We start from the raw sequence: 18,521 nt of genomic DNA, 5'->3' as shown, positions 1-18,521 counted from the left end.
ACAATATATATAAGTGCAAACAATACAAAAACACCAGAAGCACAGAATTGTATATGTTTTTAAAATAAATTAAAGTGATAAATAAAAGCTTACCTGGCAAAAACAGTGTGTTATTCTTGAATTTTCACTAAGTATCCTGGAACGTTGAGCCAATCACGTTGTTAACACTTTACCACTGAAATATAAAAACTACTTTGACCAATGAAACTGCAAGCAACACAGCAATTAACTTATATCAAACATGAATTCTATCTAATTAAAATAAATCACACTGAACCAAGTGATCAACTTACAAAGCAATAAAACAAACATTGCAACTAACACATAATGCATTGCACATAATTGTAAATATGACATTGTGTCGTCTTGCTCAGGAAAAACGTACGCAGTACGATGCAAATTATCATCACGCAATGCGGAAATGACATAAAGTATGTGGTTGTGTAGTGCACGCCTTTACAAAGAACATTCACTTTCTCTTTGTGAAGCTAGCAATGTGGCTGTGTTTGTGAGAGGAGCTATTGTTTGAGGTGTCTTCAAGTAGTTGTTTGTGATTGTTTGAATGAATAGTTTCTCTAGACTTGTATGGTTTTGTGCATATATTGTATGTTTGTGTGTTATGTAGTTTTCGTGTAAGTAGATATTGTTTGTCTCTCATATAACTGTGCAGTTGTAGTAATAGTAAGTAGTGTTTGTTTGGGAAGCTTATGGGATTAGTTATTAAGATAGTTTGGTTAGTTAGGACATTAGGGATGCCGAATCGTGTGCGTAAGGCATATTTTGATGAGAGGTAGAATGGTGCTTGGGTCTTGGTTGTGCTGCATTACCTACCTTGTGTGCTTGCAAGTGAGCAAGGGCTACCCACTGCTAGAGAGGACATTTTTATGAGAGAAAACAAGAACGTTCATGGTAGTGTTGTCACACATAGGGCACGATCCACAACAGTAAACTTGTACTTTAAGTCTAAGTTCAGAACTGAAGTCTATTGTTAGACCTGAAGTCTAAGTGTAGACCTGAAGTCTAAGGGGCTTATTTACAAGTGGCCTGCCCTGCCAGAGCGTCTTTCACGCTCCAGTGGCGCAGGCCTCTTGTAAATAAGCTGCCCCAGATTTACAAAGTCAAGTATATCTGAGGCCACGCTAAACCTTACGCCTCCCAGAGCAGGTGTAACAAGGAGCTATGTTTACATTTCTCCTTGTTTTTTCCTCACTCCATGTGTGCATATTCTGCAGCACACATAGAAAGAAGATACACCTCTCTGGATTGTTTTTGTGGATGAAGGTGCCACTTCCTGTACAAAAACATTTCTGCCAACAACACAGACAGCCTTGCACCATGGTGTAAGGGTGACTGCGTTGGTGCTAGGCACCAAATTGTACCCTGGTGCTGGTTGAAAGGACAGGAATGCGCCATATCTCATTGATACGGTGCATTCCTGCCCTTTCAAATGGGCGTAGGGCAGTGTAGCAAAAAAAGACTTGCAGTGCTGCCTATGTCAATTATTTGTAGATGAGGCCCTAGGTTTAGACCTGAAGTCTAACTTTAAGCCTGAGGTCTAACTTTAGACTTGGAGTATAAACTTAGACTTCAGATCTAAACTTAGACTTTGGGTCTAAACTTAGGGTTTGATTCAAATAGGTAACTTAAACCTGAAGTCTAAGTTTAGAACTGATGTCTAAGTGTAGACCTAAAGTTTAAATGTAGACATGATTTCTAAGCTTAGACCTAAAGTCTAACTTTAGACCTAAAGTCTAAGTTTAGAACTAATGTCTCTCTTTAGACCAGTGGTTTCCAAACACTCCCTTGACCAATTGGCTGTTGGCTGCGGCTTCCCATTACATTAAATTTTTTGGGCGAGGGGCTGTAAACCCAGACTCGGCAGTACTTCCATTTTAATCCCTGAAAATAATTGAGATGAAGGAATGAAGAATAGTGCGTGCAATGCAAGGATATGTCTGCTCTCTCTTTTCACAATATTTGTGTTGCCTCTGGCCACGCAGTGTCTGCATGTGTGTGCTGTTTGTGCAGGCTGAGCCTGGAGCTGGACACATCCAGCCAAAACCAGCCTTGAATTTGTAGCCTGAACTAAACAAATTAATAACCTCTTCATAGGCTTCATTGCCTTCAAGAGAACAAATAAACTATTCATTGCTGTTAATACACTTGCAGATGGTAACATCACACAGTACTTGGCAGATTTTAAATGATACTGTAAAAAAAGACTGGACCACCAAATATTGCATATTGTTAGAAACATCTAAATGTTACTTGTGAGAATTCAAAACACAAAATAAGAGGTATGCATTTAAGACGGATATCGTAAAAAAGAATGTAACTGTATTCGATCAGACTCTATATTCCTTGTAAGAAGTATTAAAATACAGGATCTGGCAGCCTTACCCGCATTTCACTACTAGCCCAGCTGCTTTAATTGAATAAGCCTACCAATTAACAGTGCGTATGCATTTACTTAGCACTTCTCTAGCCTCAAGCAAAAGGGTGCACAGGAATGCACAATAGGGAGCAGACCTTGAGACATATCTTATAGCATCAGTGGCCAAGTCTCATACAGGACCACCCTTGAATGAGATGCACAAACATTTGCATGACATGTGGTATATGTATCTGTCTCCGGAGATGAGAGCCCATTATACATCAGTGTAACGAGGCTCATGATTAATACTATGACAGTGATGCATAAATGAAATAAGTACTCCAGGTGACCTGAAAAGTAGGCATGCAGTGCTTTAAATAAAGGAAATATATAGATCAGTTATATAAAATGCATAGATTTTTGTACATTAGAGCACCAGACGTGCATGGTCCTCACTCATATGACAACTTCTGATGCAGACCCCACTCCCTCCAGCCACTCAAACCACCTTAAGAGGCCACTCATCTTCTATACACATCCTTCACCCTGTAGCAATCCTTTTATGTGTAGCTGAGCTGTCGAGACACGGGTCGGCAATTCAGGCCTATGCATGGTCTACGCTCAGTGCACAACCGAGAATTGAGAGCTCTCTCCATTTAGACACTCAAGAACTATTATAAGGTCAAGCATGGTGCAAAACCTTACAGCCATTAGCAGTATAGAGGCTAAAGAAAATTAGTAGAGATATACCTTGCTGAATGCATTCTAGTGTGATAAGCATATAGTAACTGTCACATTTATTGGAAGATGTCATTAGTGATGTCATTAATGATGTCATTTGAAATGTCATCAGTGATGTTACCAATGATGTAATATGTGAGATGTTAAGCAATGCAAGGTGGTCGCACAGGTTATGGTTAGCTTGCTGAAATATATCTGGTGAATTTCAGTGTTTTTTCTGGTTTAACACATTATGTTATGACTGACATTGTCATCTAACTATAGTATAACATTTGTTTTTTCAGTGATTTTTTTTTTTACAGACGTTAAGGTCTTTTTTTTTATACCTGACTTTCACATTACTTTAACCTTTGGTACATACATATACACACACCCATAATTTGAAGGTCAGATAATGCAATTATTTTAACACCCATACGTTGAAAATCAGATAATGCAATTGTTTTAACATTATCCACAATGGGAAGTAAATTAAAATCCTGTGTCTATTATTTTCCGTGGCAGTGTGCTGGAGAGTACCTATGAGGGGTTATGTGTGGTCTAGACATACTCCACAGGTGGGTTTGAAATGTACTACTATTTGGTGACTTTTTGAGCAGTAGAAGTGTAGTTTGTGAATAACAATGATCCTACTCTTTTGTGGGTGTATGTTTGTATTAGTATGCCCGTCCTTTAATCCCAGCATTTTTCACAGTGTATCTTTATTTGGGCCTGAATATGAGTTTGGCGGTGTGGGAGCGGGCTGCCATGCTGCCGCCCCGCTCCCACACTGCCAAACAAGACCACTGGGTGCCCACCAGATTACGAGTTTCCTCGTGGTCTAGCGGGCAGTCCTTTGGTGTTCCCACAGAGATGCCTTTCCAAGGCACTGCAATGGGAGCGCCAAAGCAAGTTCCTGCATGGCATAGACTGCTAAGTCCATGCAGTGCAGGAACTGGGGGTGCATGCACACAGGGGGGTACACCATGTGCCCCCCTGTATGCATCCCCAGGCCTTGAGGCACCAGGGGGCCCTGTAGGACCCCCATAGTTTCCTCATGCCACCCTTTCAACTGAGGGCTCATCGCCGTGGTTCAGGTCAAAGTGACGAAACTCGTAATACGCTTGTCAGTGGCACCACCAAGCATATCGGGCCTCAGACCGCTCCGCCACCGCGGAGGATCTAGGATCCCCAGCAGTTGAGGCGGTAACAATATTGTTATTGATAACAATAAACTACTTTAATATTGTATGTAATCAAAATTTTTAAAAAATAGGCAAAAACACAATAGTTGAACAACTTAATATCAAGAACATGTCCAAAGCACCTTATGTAATATCTCCTTCTATTAAACCATTCTAAGGAGCATTTTAAGGAATTCATAAATACATGGAAATGCTACCAAGTAATTTCAGTGTTTGTTGTGTGTGTTGTATTATCTTGTGGGGTGGCCAACCTGGAGTACTTATTTCATTTATGCATCACTGTCATAGAATTAATCATGAGCCTGTTACACTGATGTATAATGGGCTCTCATCTCCAGAGACAGGTACATCTACCACATGTCATGCAAATGTTTGTGCATCTCATTCAAGGGTGGTCCTGTATGAGACTTGGCCACTGATGCTATAAGATATGTCTCAAGGTATTGTAATATACTGAGTATGTCTGCTTTACGCATTGGCTAATTTCCTCACATCCTAGAACTAAGGGGCAGATTATGATGGCGGATAGACCATGGTGGTGACTGGGACCATCCGCAATGCCTACGGCGGTTCTGCACACCGAATTAGGATGCGACTGCCACCGCGGCGGTCGCACCCACCACCTTTAACATTGCGGCGGGTGCTGCTGACAGCAGCACCACCCCGATGTTAAAAAATGGATGTCACGCATTTCACTGCACTACGTGGCAGGCATCACCCAATGCCCGCCACTTGGTGCAGTGAAATGTCGGGAGACCCCCCCAGTGCACCTACACCCCCCCAACACATTGGGGGCCCACAATGGGCCCCCAATGCCAATCCCCATCAGCCTTTCAATGGCAGTATACCCGCCGCGGAAAGGCTGGCGGAGACCACATCGTAATCTGGAGGAGGGTGACTGCTAGGCACCGCATCTATTTTGCGGATGAAGACCACTCCGCCAGGCACAAATGTCTGCGTTGCCTTACTCTGCAAAGTGAAGCGATCCATGGGTGTTGCATGGGTGTTCCTACGCAACTCCCATGGTATTGGACATATTTCCAGATTTACAAGAATTGATAGATCATGGAATGCACCAAAAAGATACGCCTTCCCAGGAGAGGCATAACAAGGATAAATATCTTTATTTCTCCACATTACTTCCTCTTTCTATATGAGCTACATTCTGCAGTACAAATAGAAAGAGGTGTCCCTTCCTGCACAAAAGCAATCCTGCATGAAACGCAGGCACCTGTGTTAAATACGGTGCATTCCTGCCCTTTTCCTGTCACACACAGCAGCACGGTGACTTGCTCTGCTGTGCTGCACTTTGTGACATTGTCGTAAATAGGCTCCTACATGTTTTATTTACAGTTTTAAACTGTTTTTAACTTAATACAAGTCAATAGAAACATGACCAGGTAATTGAAACTGTTAGTTTTGCGCACATCTAAGTTAGGAGCAGAGGGAAGGATCTTCTTCCAGGAAAGAATGTGAAAACTCATTTAAGATTAGATGCTATAATACAAAAAAGCGCTCAAATCACAATTTGTGGTAGCAATCCTCAAAATAAATAAAATGGCTTCTGGGCTTTAGACTACAAGAAACTTTGCAGGCATAAAAGAACTAATGTGCACCTCAGGTTAATACAAAACCAATATTGAAATTAGGTCATGATGTGACATCCCATTATATGTTAAGGAAGTAGTTCTTAACTCTTTGATGTCTGTGTAATCCCACTGAATTACTAATGGAATTCGAGGACCCCCACTGAATAATTCCTGGAATCCAGGGACCTCCCACTGAGTAATTCCTGGAATCCAGCGACACCGGCGTAAGCAACTTCTACGATTTAAATTTCAAAACAATGCACAAAAATACAAAAACATGTACAGAGCAAACAAATGCACAAATGAAGACATATTTTATTCCAATCACAAAGATATTTGGAAAAACTGAAATTTTTATTTTAATGAGAAGGCTGGAGCTTGAGAAGGTTGGAGCTTTTTTAAGTGTGCTTTTTAATTCTAAAAGATGAAGCGATATGCCAAATGATGGCAAAACACTTTGGACTGATTTATAAGTTTTGCCATGTGGTATGGAGTTTCCTCATAGTCTGGCCAGTGTTTCTTTGGCATTCCCAGGACAATGCCTTTGACAAAAGGCACTGCAATGTGAAAATCAAGGCCTGTTCCTGCATGGCATGGACCATTCCCAGCAAGAAAGAGGGTGCGTGCAGACAGGGAGCATACCATGTGCCCCCCTGCATGCATCCCATGGGCCTGAGGAAAGAAGGGGCCTTTCTCTTTGATTCCTCACCGACACCCTTTCAAATTCGATCTCACCGCCCTGGTTAGGGTCACAGTGAGGAAACTGGTAATATGCTTGCAGTCCTGCAACAGCACCACCAAGCACATTGCCGCCTCAAGACTGCCACACCAGCACCAGGGATCGCGGATCCCTGGCTGCTGCGGCGGTCCCATGGAGGTCCGACTGCCATACTCGTAATACTGCGGTCGGAACCCTGGTGCGGCAGAACTCGACTGCCACCAGACCTCCACCGTGTGTTTGGTGGTCTGATGGACTTCCAAACTCATAATTAGGCTGTTTGTCTTTTTTGCTTCTAAAGCATGCTGTCATTTTGGTGACACTTCAATTGAGGCCACCTATCATCCATGCTATATTGTGTTTGCTGTACTTGTCCTGCTTCAAAGGCTAGTTCTTTATGTGCATTTTCACAGCAGTCCCGTTTCCCTGAATAGGTGTGGTAAAGTCCTAGGGGGGCTGCTGATCATAGGTTGAGAACCACTGCTTTAAGGCATACATGATCATTGACATGCACATTATAAAGCACTGGCATTAATGCATGAGAATAAATGATTTGGTTTTTTAGACACTTTACTAATTTCACAGAATAATTCTGTCCAACTGTCCTGTTCCACAAAGGGAGATTAAGTGAGCACATGTTTATTGTAAGAAAGGCACCAAGTAAGCTTATGAGGAGCTTAAAACAGCAAAAAGAGAGTTACACACTTTTCATCTTTTTTGTCTAATGAACATTTCCAATATGTTTATGTATGATAATCAAAACAATTATATTACCCATTGCAGGCTTTATATAATGCATGAGATATTGCATACTACAAACTATAAAATATAGCTACACAGACACTTGGTCACATTTTATATTTTCATTCTACAGTAAGATGTTGACTGTCTTGAGAAGAATGTTCAGCTCTTTGACCAAATCTCATGGGATTCAAGAGCCAGCACCAATGATCCGTAGTTGCACACAGAAGTTGTACAGCAGTGATGTAGATTGGAACTCTGTCCATGCTGGCAAGGTGGCTGTTATGACTGCTTCCACTGATGGGTAAGTTCACTTTTACATTGTTGGATTCCACAATTTTAACCTCTCTGTTTGCTGGTAGATGTTGATTCGTCATGCAACCAGTCATCGCTAGTTTCTTGCCCCGAGTGCCTTCTTCAGGGGAAAGATAGTTTATTATCTCTGCTGCTACATTCAATGCACTTTAGGTTAAGGAGCACTGCACTGAGACAGTTTAGAAAATATTCATGGATGAGGAAGTGGAGACGAAGAGCACACAAGGAGAAATAGTTTCACATCTGTAAGCTCTGAAAGGCTGTTGGGGCAGGAGGACAGTCACATCTAAGGTTGACCCTAGCTACTCCTAAACCTACCAGATTTTCACTCACCAACTAGCTCCTCATTTTCCCATTGGCCAGATAGCATAACAATGAATACAATGGGTGAAGTGTTGTCAACCTTGAAATTATTTGGGTCACTACCAGTAGATTTCCTAAGCCTCAAACGGATATTTCATCTCACTTGAAAGAAGTAAAAATCTGAAAGGTGTCTCTCACCTCTCCCACTGAATTCTGTTCCAATCGAAAAATCTCTTTCATCTGCAAGTGATGCAGTGGAGCCCCATCCAAACTTTGAAACCATATTGTTTTTCTATAATAAAAAAAGCATTGTTAAAATTATTAATAAACAACTAACTGAATACATTGATATAGGCGTGTACGAATTAATAAATAAAGCAATGAGCTTGGCATTTGTAAAGTGCAACAACCGCCTCGAGAGGCATCTAGGCGCTAACAACACTGAAATAAAAGAAAGAAACCTGTCCCTCCAGAACATAAACACTTAAGATTGAGTGAACAGCCATGTTTTTAGAATCTCTCTGAAAGTAGTGAGGTTGGGAGCTTTCTTTAGAGAAAGAGAAAGATTGTTGCATGGCTTTGCCCTGAGAACAGATATACATCTGCTCATCCTAGTTTGTAACCTGAACTTCGGAATAGTTAGAAAATTATTACAGGCAGATCTCAATGTTCTCGGTGGCAGGCAGGGAACAATAAGATCAGGGAGGAATTTGGGACCAGTTTAATAATAGCCCTTTGCACAATAGTTAAAACTTCAAAAATAATCCATTTATCAACTAGTAACCAATGGAACTCCTGCAAAGTCTCTGTGATGGAGCCTTGATTAGGCAGTTGAAGTACCAGCCTTGATGCAGCATTTGTACCACCTGTAGCTTCAAGACCAGATTGGGCAGACTCAAGATGCGACTGTTGAAATAGTCAAAACTTGTGGTGATCAGGTATGAACCACTGGCTTCCTTGCTGAAAACGGTGGAAAATAAATAAAATAAATGTTGTAGACTTGTAAAGCGCACAGCTGCCCCAGCAACGGGGCGTCCCGGCACTGTAGACCGCTGGGGAACCCATCCTGGCTATCCCTGTGAGATGGTCCCTTACTGGGTATCTCCAAGGTGAAACCAGGCATCCCCGGCGTCTGTGGGGGCCGTTGTAGAGATGAGGCAAGCTTAATGCCCAGAGTTGCCGAGTGTGTTCCTGGTTAGAGTAGGTACCGAGGCGAGAATTATCGAGTCCGTTTTGACCCTGGTCCACAACCCTGCCGCGTCGGGAATTGAACCCTGGTCCCTGGCCGATTCTCTGCTTACGGGTCTGCCGCCTCTAACTAGTGAGCCACACCTCTCCAAGTCAAAGTCAACAAACTTTTTTAGACTTCATCACAGAAAAACATTTCCCTGACATAGTTTTTACATTGGTATTAAAAGATAAATCAATTTAGAACTTGACTCTGAAGTTCTTTACCAACCTAATTGGCGGGGGGGGATTCTTGATTGTCTGACCACCAATTTGAGATAGAGAACTGCCTCTTCTTCCCAAAAGGTAACATTTCTGTTTTTTCGGTACTACAATTTAGAAATGTTCCCTTCATCCATGTAATGGCTTCCCAAAGGAAGTTTTTTAAACTTTCAGAGCTGGTGGAATTCTTGTCAAGGGTAAGAAACAGTTGCGTATCATCTGTGTAAGACATGGTGGAGCTACCTAATCTTTTTAAGAGTAATAAGGTGGAGACATATAAAGAATAAAGTTGAGCTAAATGACGAGCCCTGGGGCACACTATATTTAAGCAATTTCTCCTTTGATCTAAAAGGCACAAATGTCATAAATTGCTTATGGTTTTCTAAAGAAAGATTGAAGCCAGGCCAAAACACGACAAAGAATCCCCATCTCTGCCACACTTTGAAGGAGAATATCATGACAAATCGTGTCAAGACCAATTTAGTTTGACGGGAACTTTGAGTCAGCATTGGGTTTTTTAAGCAAATGCTTAACCACGGCCAACCTCCAATTATCTGGCACAAGTGCCAAGAGGAGTGATTGATTAAGTAAGGCATATAGAAAGGGATTTAGAATCAGAATACTCTTCTTTAACATCTGCGGGGTTGGGGATATAAAGGCTATCCAGATTTAAATGACATAATGGCCTCTTTAAACTGCTTCAAGGTGTTGGTATTAAACTCTGTGATATAGGCTGCTAAAGGGCAGTTTGATAGAATCATGCCAGTCATTACCATTTGTTTAACAGAAGGAGTGAAACCAGAGCAGATAGTCATAATCTTATGCTCACATAAATCAGCCAGCCTATCACTGTGATGAATCGAGATTGGGAGAACAGCCTGTGGGCTGCAGAACATCTTTTAAGATTTGAAACATTACACTGGAATCCTTCTGTGCCTTTCAGTCTTTCCAACACAGAACAGCCTCTTTGCTTCTACGATAGCTTTACAGTATTTTTTAAGGCGGATTTATATAAGGCTCTATTTGCTTGATTGTTCGTGGCCCTCCAGGCCCGCTTTAATTTCCTACAGCTAAGACATTCTTGTGCAATGAGGGAAAAAACCAAGACGAAGATTACAGCTCTTCTGATTATTAATAATAGGAGGTATTAGCTCATCAATGACCTCAGTGAGCGCCTTGACGCCCTTGGGCTAAGTTTGCGCTTTATAAAATTTATATTCATTCATTCATTCATTCAGTGAGCCAATGATTACACCTGTTTAACTCATTATTTACTTCTCCTAATATCAAAGAGAGAGAACTAGAAAATCGCTGAACAAAGGCATAGCCCTGGAATTTGCCCCATCGCTGATGCATAGTATCAGTGCTACCCATGTATCACTGATACCTAATGCCGGTTCTTAGAGTTTCTGATGTAAGTGTTTAAAAAAATAAACTTATACTGTGACCATATCTGGGTTTCTGGGGACAAGCCATCTGTGAAGACTATGCTCAGAATATGGCCAGCCTGATGCATAGTGCTGGTAACCAGTGGAGTAAGATTGAGATCAGTTAGGTGGTTGAAAATGAGAGCTAGATGATAGAATAAAATGCCAGCAAAGGAGTCCTGCTGAGAACAAAGAGAAATGCAGACTCTCTGCCCCTTCCAACTTACCAATATGGAACATAGAGCACTGAAAGGTATTGCGAAAAACAAAAGCTAGGTCTCGCAATACAACTTTTCTTCCTGTCCCCCTGGTGTATGGTATTGCCCGGAGGAATTGCCAGTGATATGTCTGAGTTGGAACACTCATTTAACCAAGTTTCTGTGAGAAAAATAATGTGTATCTTTTTATCTATCAGTATAATGTAAATGTCCAAAGCGTGTTTAGGGAGTGATCTAACATTTATCAGTCCCCCTGTAATTTGATATTATTGCTTTCTTTTTTATGAGTGTCCATATTAAAACCTGGGCTCTTCTTTCTCGTGATAAATTCATCATCCTGGGTGATAGTGATAGCTTGTCAACAGATGGCACAGGATAATGATCCCATCATTTTGCAGGATTACTGCAACATGGTTTCTTACCTAAAGCCTTTATTTAATCTGTTGAGTAAATGATAGGGCTATGTGGTCCTGGGGCAAAACTGGCAGCGTGACTGACATTGGTGCAGAATGGATGCCGACAGGCGCAGCCGGACTTTCCTTTGGCGCACCTGTGGCATGCCAGTGGTGCTCTCAGTGCTAACGTCCACACTGCAGGTTTCCTTATGAGCATTAGTCCAGTAAAGGTCTCCATCTCTGCTGCCAAATGACTAGACCGCTAACTGCCAAAATGGAGGCAGACAGTGGGACAACAATGGCAGCAGATCGAACTCATACCCAAAAGCCCAAAAGGGAAAGGTGACTAAGGCAACAACAAAAGCCCTCTAATCACTAGAACAAAATAGCACTCAAAATATTAAAAACCCTGGACAACTGGTAAAAAATACCCCGGAGTATTAAAAGCCCAGTCAAAGCTCAGCCAAAGTCCCCTCCTCTGCTGCTGAATGAGTAGACTGCTAACTGCCAAAATGGCGACAGAAAGTGGTATGTGAAAAGCACTTCGCATATTGGTCATTACGCATCCCTAATCAATTAGTCTAAACCCCTAACTACATTCAATTTTGCTGACATACAACTTTGTATATGACTGTAGTAACCATATTGCATCATTTACATGATCATTTAAAGCCCTCTGCCTACCTTTATGCCAGTAAGTCTCAGAGGTCTTGTTAGACCTGACATCCTTGGCGTGGGTTTTTCCCCTATCTTTTGCCTCTGCTACCTGGATTTTTGATGCTACGCTGGATTTCGTTTTTGCTGGTTTAGATGCTTTGGACACTCTGCCACTGCTAATCAGTGCCAGAGTGTAAGTGCTCCCTGTGTAAAATATCATATTGATTGGATATACCTGATTGGCATATCTGTATCACCATGAAGTCCCTAGTAAAGTGCACTGTGTGTGCCAGGGCTGGTGATGACAGATGCTACTAGTGGGTCTGCAGCGCTGATTGCGCCACCCACCTGTGTAGCCCTAAATTGGTGTCTCAGGCCTGCCACCGCAGGCCTGCCTGCAGTCCCCGGACTGCCATGTCCTCCTGGCCAGTGTCCACACTGACCGGGCCTAACCCTTCCCTTTTTATACACGTCAGTCATCCCTATGGAAGGCCCAAGGTACCCCCCTGGGCAGGGTGCAGTGTATGTAAAAGGTAGAGCATGTACTAGTGCAGGTAACATGTTCTGGTAGTGAACAACGGCCATTTTGTGTGTTCACTGCTGCAAGGTTATCTTGCTCCATAGGCTAACATGGGGATGGCCGGTGCCAATGGCTATCGGCCTATCTTCTCATAGGAACAAGATAAGGCATGAGTATTTGATATCCCTGAGCTCAGCATTTAATAACACATCTTGTAGGAGAGGTTGTTTCTAAATCCTGAGTTGGAGGACAGTACTTTTTAGAGAGTGGCTGTTCTCTTGTGTGACCCTTCTGTGTGCATGGGCGCGCTTTTGGATTGACTGTCTGGCTTGCGAGTGACAGGGGCTGGGGATCCCCCGGGAGGTTGGCTGAGTCAGCCCTCTGCTGAATGGCGACATTTGCAAGGAGAGTGGAGGGAGGAGATAGCACCTGGGAGTGAATAGGGCTGTGCCTGCCTGCCACACCGCTGGCTCCACCTCCTGCTGGGGGGCTGACGACTCTGCCCCTCACTCTGAAAAGAAAGCAGGAGCCAGGAAAACAAAGTGCTCCAGCAACACCCAGAACTGGATCAGACCGGGCTCAGGACCCACTTGCACAAAGACTTCAAAGACTTTTAGGGGTATAAGTACAAGACCCCTGACAACAGATTTTTAGATTCTACCATCAAGAGGAACCTCTGCTGAAAGACAGACGGCTGAAGAACTAAAGGAAGATTGCCGTGCTGTGTGCTCTAAGGGCTGACCTGTTCTGCTGGACGACTGAAGCTGAGGAGGAGAAGGGGTCTTGCTGTGTGCTGACCCTACCCACTTGACTAAACAAGACTTTGCTGTGCGCTGTGTCTTAAACTGAATCTCCAAGGGCCTGAGAAGAGCTGGCCTCCTGTTTCGCAACCCAGGGATAGAAAGGTTGCCAAAAACTCAAGACTCTGCTGTGTCCCCCCTGCACTGCTGTGTGCCGCAGGGACCGTGGACTGTTCTACAAAGCTTCTCAACATCTGCCTGTGAAGTGGGCTGGCTGCTCTCTATCTTGCTGGAGAGTGCCGCGCTGACCCAGGCCTGACACCGGTTGCCGCATCAAGAAGACCGACGTGCTCATCGGCACGTGCCTTGCCGCGACCCGGAGGCCTGAAGCCGATCAAGAGTCGTACTTCCCTGCTCTAAGAAGCCGCACTGTGAGTGGCTGACTCCGGTGACGTCGACATCGTCACTGGGGGCTCGTCGAGGTAGTTGTGGAAACCTTGCACCGAACAGCCCGAGGAGCGCTTTTACAACGAGTGCCGCGACACCGCCGGAGCAACGTAGCTGCCTAAACAACAAGAGCCTACAAACTGATTCAGTCTCAGTGAGTATCGAATCACACAAGAGACTAGAGACTATCGTCTTACGATCCCGACCAACCAAGAAAGCGAATATTGTGTAAACCTGTGATGCTTGATTTCAACTGCGGAACCTAGATAAAGAGGGAGCTACAGAAAGCTCTAAGGGCCTGGTGGGAGGCCAAGAATGGCGCAACAGAGGAAGCTACTGGAGGGGATGGCACACCGGAGCACGGATTCGGATCCGATGATCTGCCAGTGAATAGGCCAGCGTCGAGGGCTGGCAGCACCCATTCCGGTAGGAGCCTTTCTCCAGAGGAGCTGGAGGAAAATCAGAGGATTAGGGCCCATGAGATTGAACTTTTTAAGCTCAAAGCTCAAGCGGAAGAAAGGAAACTGCGCCTTGACAGTGAGAAAGAGTCGGAGGAGAGGAGGAATGCTCTCGCTTTGGAAGAGAGAAAACTCCAGTTGGCTCATGAGTTGAGCATGAGGGAGCTGGACATTAAAGCTAAACAGGTGGAGTCCAGTCCGAATGGTGGCAGCGCACAACCAGTACAGGCGGGTAAAGTATACATACCGAAAGATTTGGTGCAGAATTATCAGAGGGGTGAGGATATCTATGCATGGTTTAGATCCTATGAGCTTGCCTTGAAGATGAATGAAGTGCCTGAAAAGAGTTGGGGAGCGGGTTTGTGGAAGCATTTTGAGGCCTCTGGGAGGGATGTCTTAGCACCCTTAGAAGCAGCAGGTACCCTAACCTACCCCACTATGAAGGAGGCCTTATGCCTCAGGTATGGGCTTACACCAGAACAGTACCGCCAGAAGTTTAGGAACTTCAAGAAGCTTGATTCAAGTACGTGGGTGGAGTGTGTGAGTATGTACACGCGTGCACTGGAAGGTTGGATAAAGGGCAGCAAAGTTACTGATTATGTGGGGTTGTGTCACTTGATTAGTTGGGAGCACTTGAGTAGTCTATGTGTTCCAGAGCTGTGCCAGCATCTTTTAGACAGCAAGTTAACTGATCCCAGTGAGCTTGCTAAGGAGGCAGACCGCTGGACTAGCACCAGGGTCAACAAAGGGGTGGTAAGTATGCCAGCCAAGGGTGGACAGGGTCCCCAGCAGAAAGGTGGGGAGGACAAGGGTAACAGTAAGGAGTTCTCTAAAGGGCCCCAAAACAGTTCCCAGGAGAAGGAGTCCCAAGCCCCCAAGCCTATGCGGTCTTGGCCCCCTAAGGGCAACAGACCACCGCCTACTTGCTATGCTTGTAGGGAAGTGGGGCACATCGCCCCTAAATGTCCCAAGAAACCCCAGCACCAGCTGCTGCTCCAGTCCCAGGGTTAGCTAGTGTAGCTTTGGGAGGGGATTTGATTTCCAGTGGGGAAGAGGGATTAGCTGTGATGACCCTTGTCTCGTTAGGAGACCAAGAGATGGTCCAGGATACCTTGATACCCGCAAACACTAAGAAATACGGGCAAAAGGTGACCATCAATGGGAGGGAGATAGAGGCTCTGAGAGACACCGGGGCGAGTGTGACATCTGTCAGGTGTCAGTGGGTGTCTGAAGAGCAAGTCATTCCCAATGTGCTCCGCCCAGTAGTGGCCGCTGACACTTCAGTGCGCCTCTGCAAGATGGCGCGTGTTCCCTTTACATGGGGGGGAGTCTCTGGTACCTTAGAAGTCTGTGTCAGTGATGCCTTGCCGGTAGATTGTCTGTTGGGTAACGACCTGGAGAGTTCTCCATGGAAGGACGTAGAGCATCGAACACACTTGGAAATGTTAGGACTGCCAGCGTGGATCTGTGTATCCACACGTGCCATGACAGCCAGTAAGGGTGGATTAGTAGAACTGGAGCCTGGAACAATGGCCCAGGAACCTGCCAGGAGAGGAAGGGGCAGAGGGCGCGGGAAACCGGCCCCCACTGTTCCCACGGTCCAGGAGGAAGCAGAACCTGAGGGGGATGCCCTGGAACCTACAGGGGAGCAGGTGGCCGAACTGGGAGAATTGCCTGAGCTGACCCATTGGCAGCAAGAGGGTGGTCCCTCCAGGGAGGAATTCTGCCAGGCTCAGAAGGAGTGCCCTTCTCTCGTCGGTGTGCGGCAGCAGGCTGCAGACCAGGCAGCAGGCCTAGGGTCCAAGGAACATTTGATTTACTGGGAGGATGACTCACTTTATAGTGAGCCTAAGTTCGCTGAGCCCGGTGCAGCCCGTGTGCTGGTGGTACCCGAGCGCTTCAGGAACTTCTTACTGGGTCTGGCTCACGACGTGCCTCTCGCAGGACATCTGGGGCAAGACAAGACCTATCACAGGCTTGTCACCCACTTCTACTGTCCCCTGATGAAGAAGCACGTTGGTACCTTTTGTAAGTCTTGCCAAACATGTCAAGCCAGTGGTAAGAGCGGAGGGAAGTGCGTGGCGCCCCTCCAGCCGTTTCCTGTAGTGAGCACCCCTTTCGAGCGGGTGGGCATTGATATCGTAGGGCCCCTGGATCCCAAGACCGCCTTAGGCAACAGGTTTATCCTGGTCTTGGTGGATCACGCCACTCGGTACCCGGAAGCCGTCCCTCTCAGGACAATCACCGCCCCCGTGGTGGGCCGTGCATTGATGGGGATCTTTTCCCGTGTGGGGTTCCCCAGAGAGGTGGTCTCCGACCGAGGTACCAACTTCATCTCTAGGTACATGAATTCACTGTGGGAGGAGTGTGGGGTAACGTATAAGTTCACCACTCCTTACCACCCTCAAGGAAACGGGTTGGTTGAAAGGTTCAACCGCACCCTGAAAGGTATGATTATGGGCCTAGCGGAGCCCATGAGACGGAAGTGGGACGTCTTGTTACCATGCCTGTTGTTTGCCTACAGGGAGGTGCCTCAGAAGTCCTTAGGGTTCAGCCCCTTTGAAATGCTGTATGGCCACCCTGTTAGAGGACCTCTCACACTGGTGAAGGAGGGGTGGGAAAAGTCCCGTGGGAAAACCCCCCAGGATGTGTTCAGCTATGTGCTGGCCATCCGCACCCAGACGCAGCGCTTCAGGAAGCTCGCTCAGGAGAACCTAGAAGCCAGCCAGGAGGAGATGAAAAGATGGTACGACCAGAATACCACTCTGGTTGAATTTCATCCTGGGCAGAAAGTGTGGGTAATGGCGCCGGTGGAGCCTTGTGCGCTCCGTGACAAGTGGACCGGGCCATATGAGGTGGTAGAGCGCAAGAGTGAGGTGACCTACCTGATCAACATGAAGACTCCTAGGCAGCCCCTTTGAGTCTTGCATGTGAACCGCCTCAAACCCCACTTTGAGAGGTCTGAAGTGACGATGCTCATGGCTACAGATGACGGTGGGGAGGAGGATAGTGATCCTCTCCCTGACCTCCTAGCAACCAAGGAGCAAGACGGGTCAGTGGATGGTGTGGTCCTCTCGCCCACCCTGACCCCAGAACAGCAGAGGGACTGTCGCCAGGTGTTGGGTCAGTTTGCCTCCCTGTTCTCCCTGACCCCAGGTGTCACCAATTGGTGCGTCCATGATGTGGACACTGGAGATAGTCTACCGGTGAAACAGAAGTTTTACAGAGTAGCTGACAAGGTCAGGGCCAGCATCAAGGAAGAAGTTTCCAAGATGTTGGCGTTAGGGGTAATTGAGCCCTCTAGCAGTCCCTGGGCTAGCCCAGTGGTCCTCGTTCCCAAGAAATCTGCTACACCCGGTGGCCTGACAGAACTTCGGTTTTGCGTGGACTACCGTGGGCTCAATGCGGTCACCAAGACTGACGCGCACCCCATCCCCAGAGCTGATGAGCTCGTGGATCGGTTGGGAGCTGCCAGGTATCTCAGCACCTTTGATTTGACTTCGGGGTACTGGCAGATTGCCTTAACTGAGGGGGCTAAGGAGAGGTCGGCATTTTCAACACCAGAGGGGCACTTCCATTTTCGCGTCATACCCTTTGGATTGAAAAATGCCCCTGCCACCTTCCAGAGACTGGTCAACCGGGTACTGACCGGGCTGGAGCAATTCAGCGCCGCGTACTTGGATGACATTGCTGTGTTCAGCTCCACTTGGGAGGAACACTTGCAACACCTCTGTGAAGTGTTGAGGGCACTGCAGAAGGCAGGCCTCACTATCAAGGCCAGTAAGTGCCAGATAGGGCAGGGATCGGTGGTGTATTTGGGACACCAGGTGGGGAGCGGCCAGGTGGCGCCCCTACAGGCGAAGATTGATACCATTCTGGCTTGGGAACCCCCCAAGACGCAGACAGAGGTGAGAGCCTTTCTAGGACTCACCGGGTATTACAGACGGTTCATCAAGGGATACGGCACCATTGTTGCCCCCTTGACAGAACTAACCTCTAGAAATCAGCCCAGGAAAGTGAATTGGACGAGGCCTGTCAAACTGCTTTCGATGCCCTGAAAACTGCAATGTGCACAGCACCGGTGCTTAAGGCGCCTGACTTTTCGAGTGAGTTCGTAGTGCAGACAGACCCTTCAGAGCAAGGCGTGGGAGCAGTACTCTCACAGATGGACGACGAGGGCGGGGACCAACCCGTAGCTTTCATTAGTAGAAGGCTACTTCCCAGGGAACAGAGGTGGAGCGCTAT

General features: G+C 45.9%; 1 protein-coding gene across 1 annotated transcript in view; it reads left to right on the top strand.

The window, feature by feature from the left end:
- Positions 1-18,521, top strand: part of LOC146786067 (dehydrogenase/reductase SDR family member 4-like) — a 264,337-nt gene that overhangs the window by 20,972 nt on the left and 224,844 nt on the right. Inside the window, exon 2 of the mRNA XM_085635486.1 lies at positions 7,481-7,651. Coding sequence (XP_085491612.1) covers positions 7,485-7,651 — 167 coding nt within the window. The 5' untranslated portion in view covers positions 7,481-7,484. The remainder of the gene's footprint in view (positions 1-7,480; positions 7,652-18,521) is intronic.

The sequence above is a fragment of the Triturus cristatus genome, chromosome 11 (assembly GCF_964204655.1).
Source record: "Triturus cristatus chromosome 11, aTriCri1.1, whole genome shotgun sequence".
Taxonomy (NCBI): Eukaryota; Metazoa; Chordata; class Amphibia; order Caudata; family Salamandridae; genus Triturus; species Triturus cristatus.
This window is presented reverse-complemented; position numbering and strand designations above follow the sequence as displayed.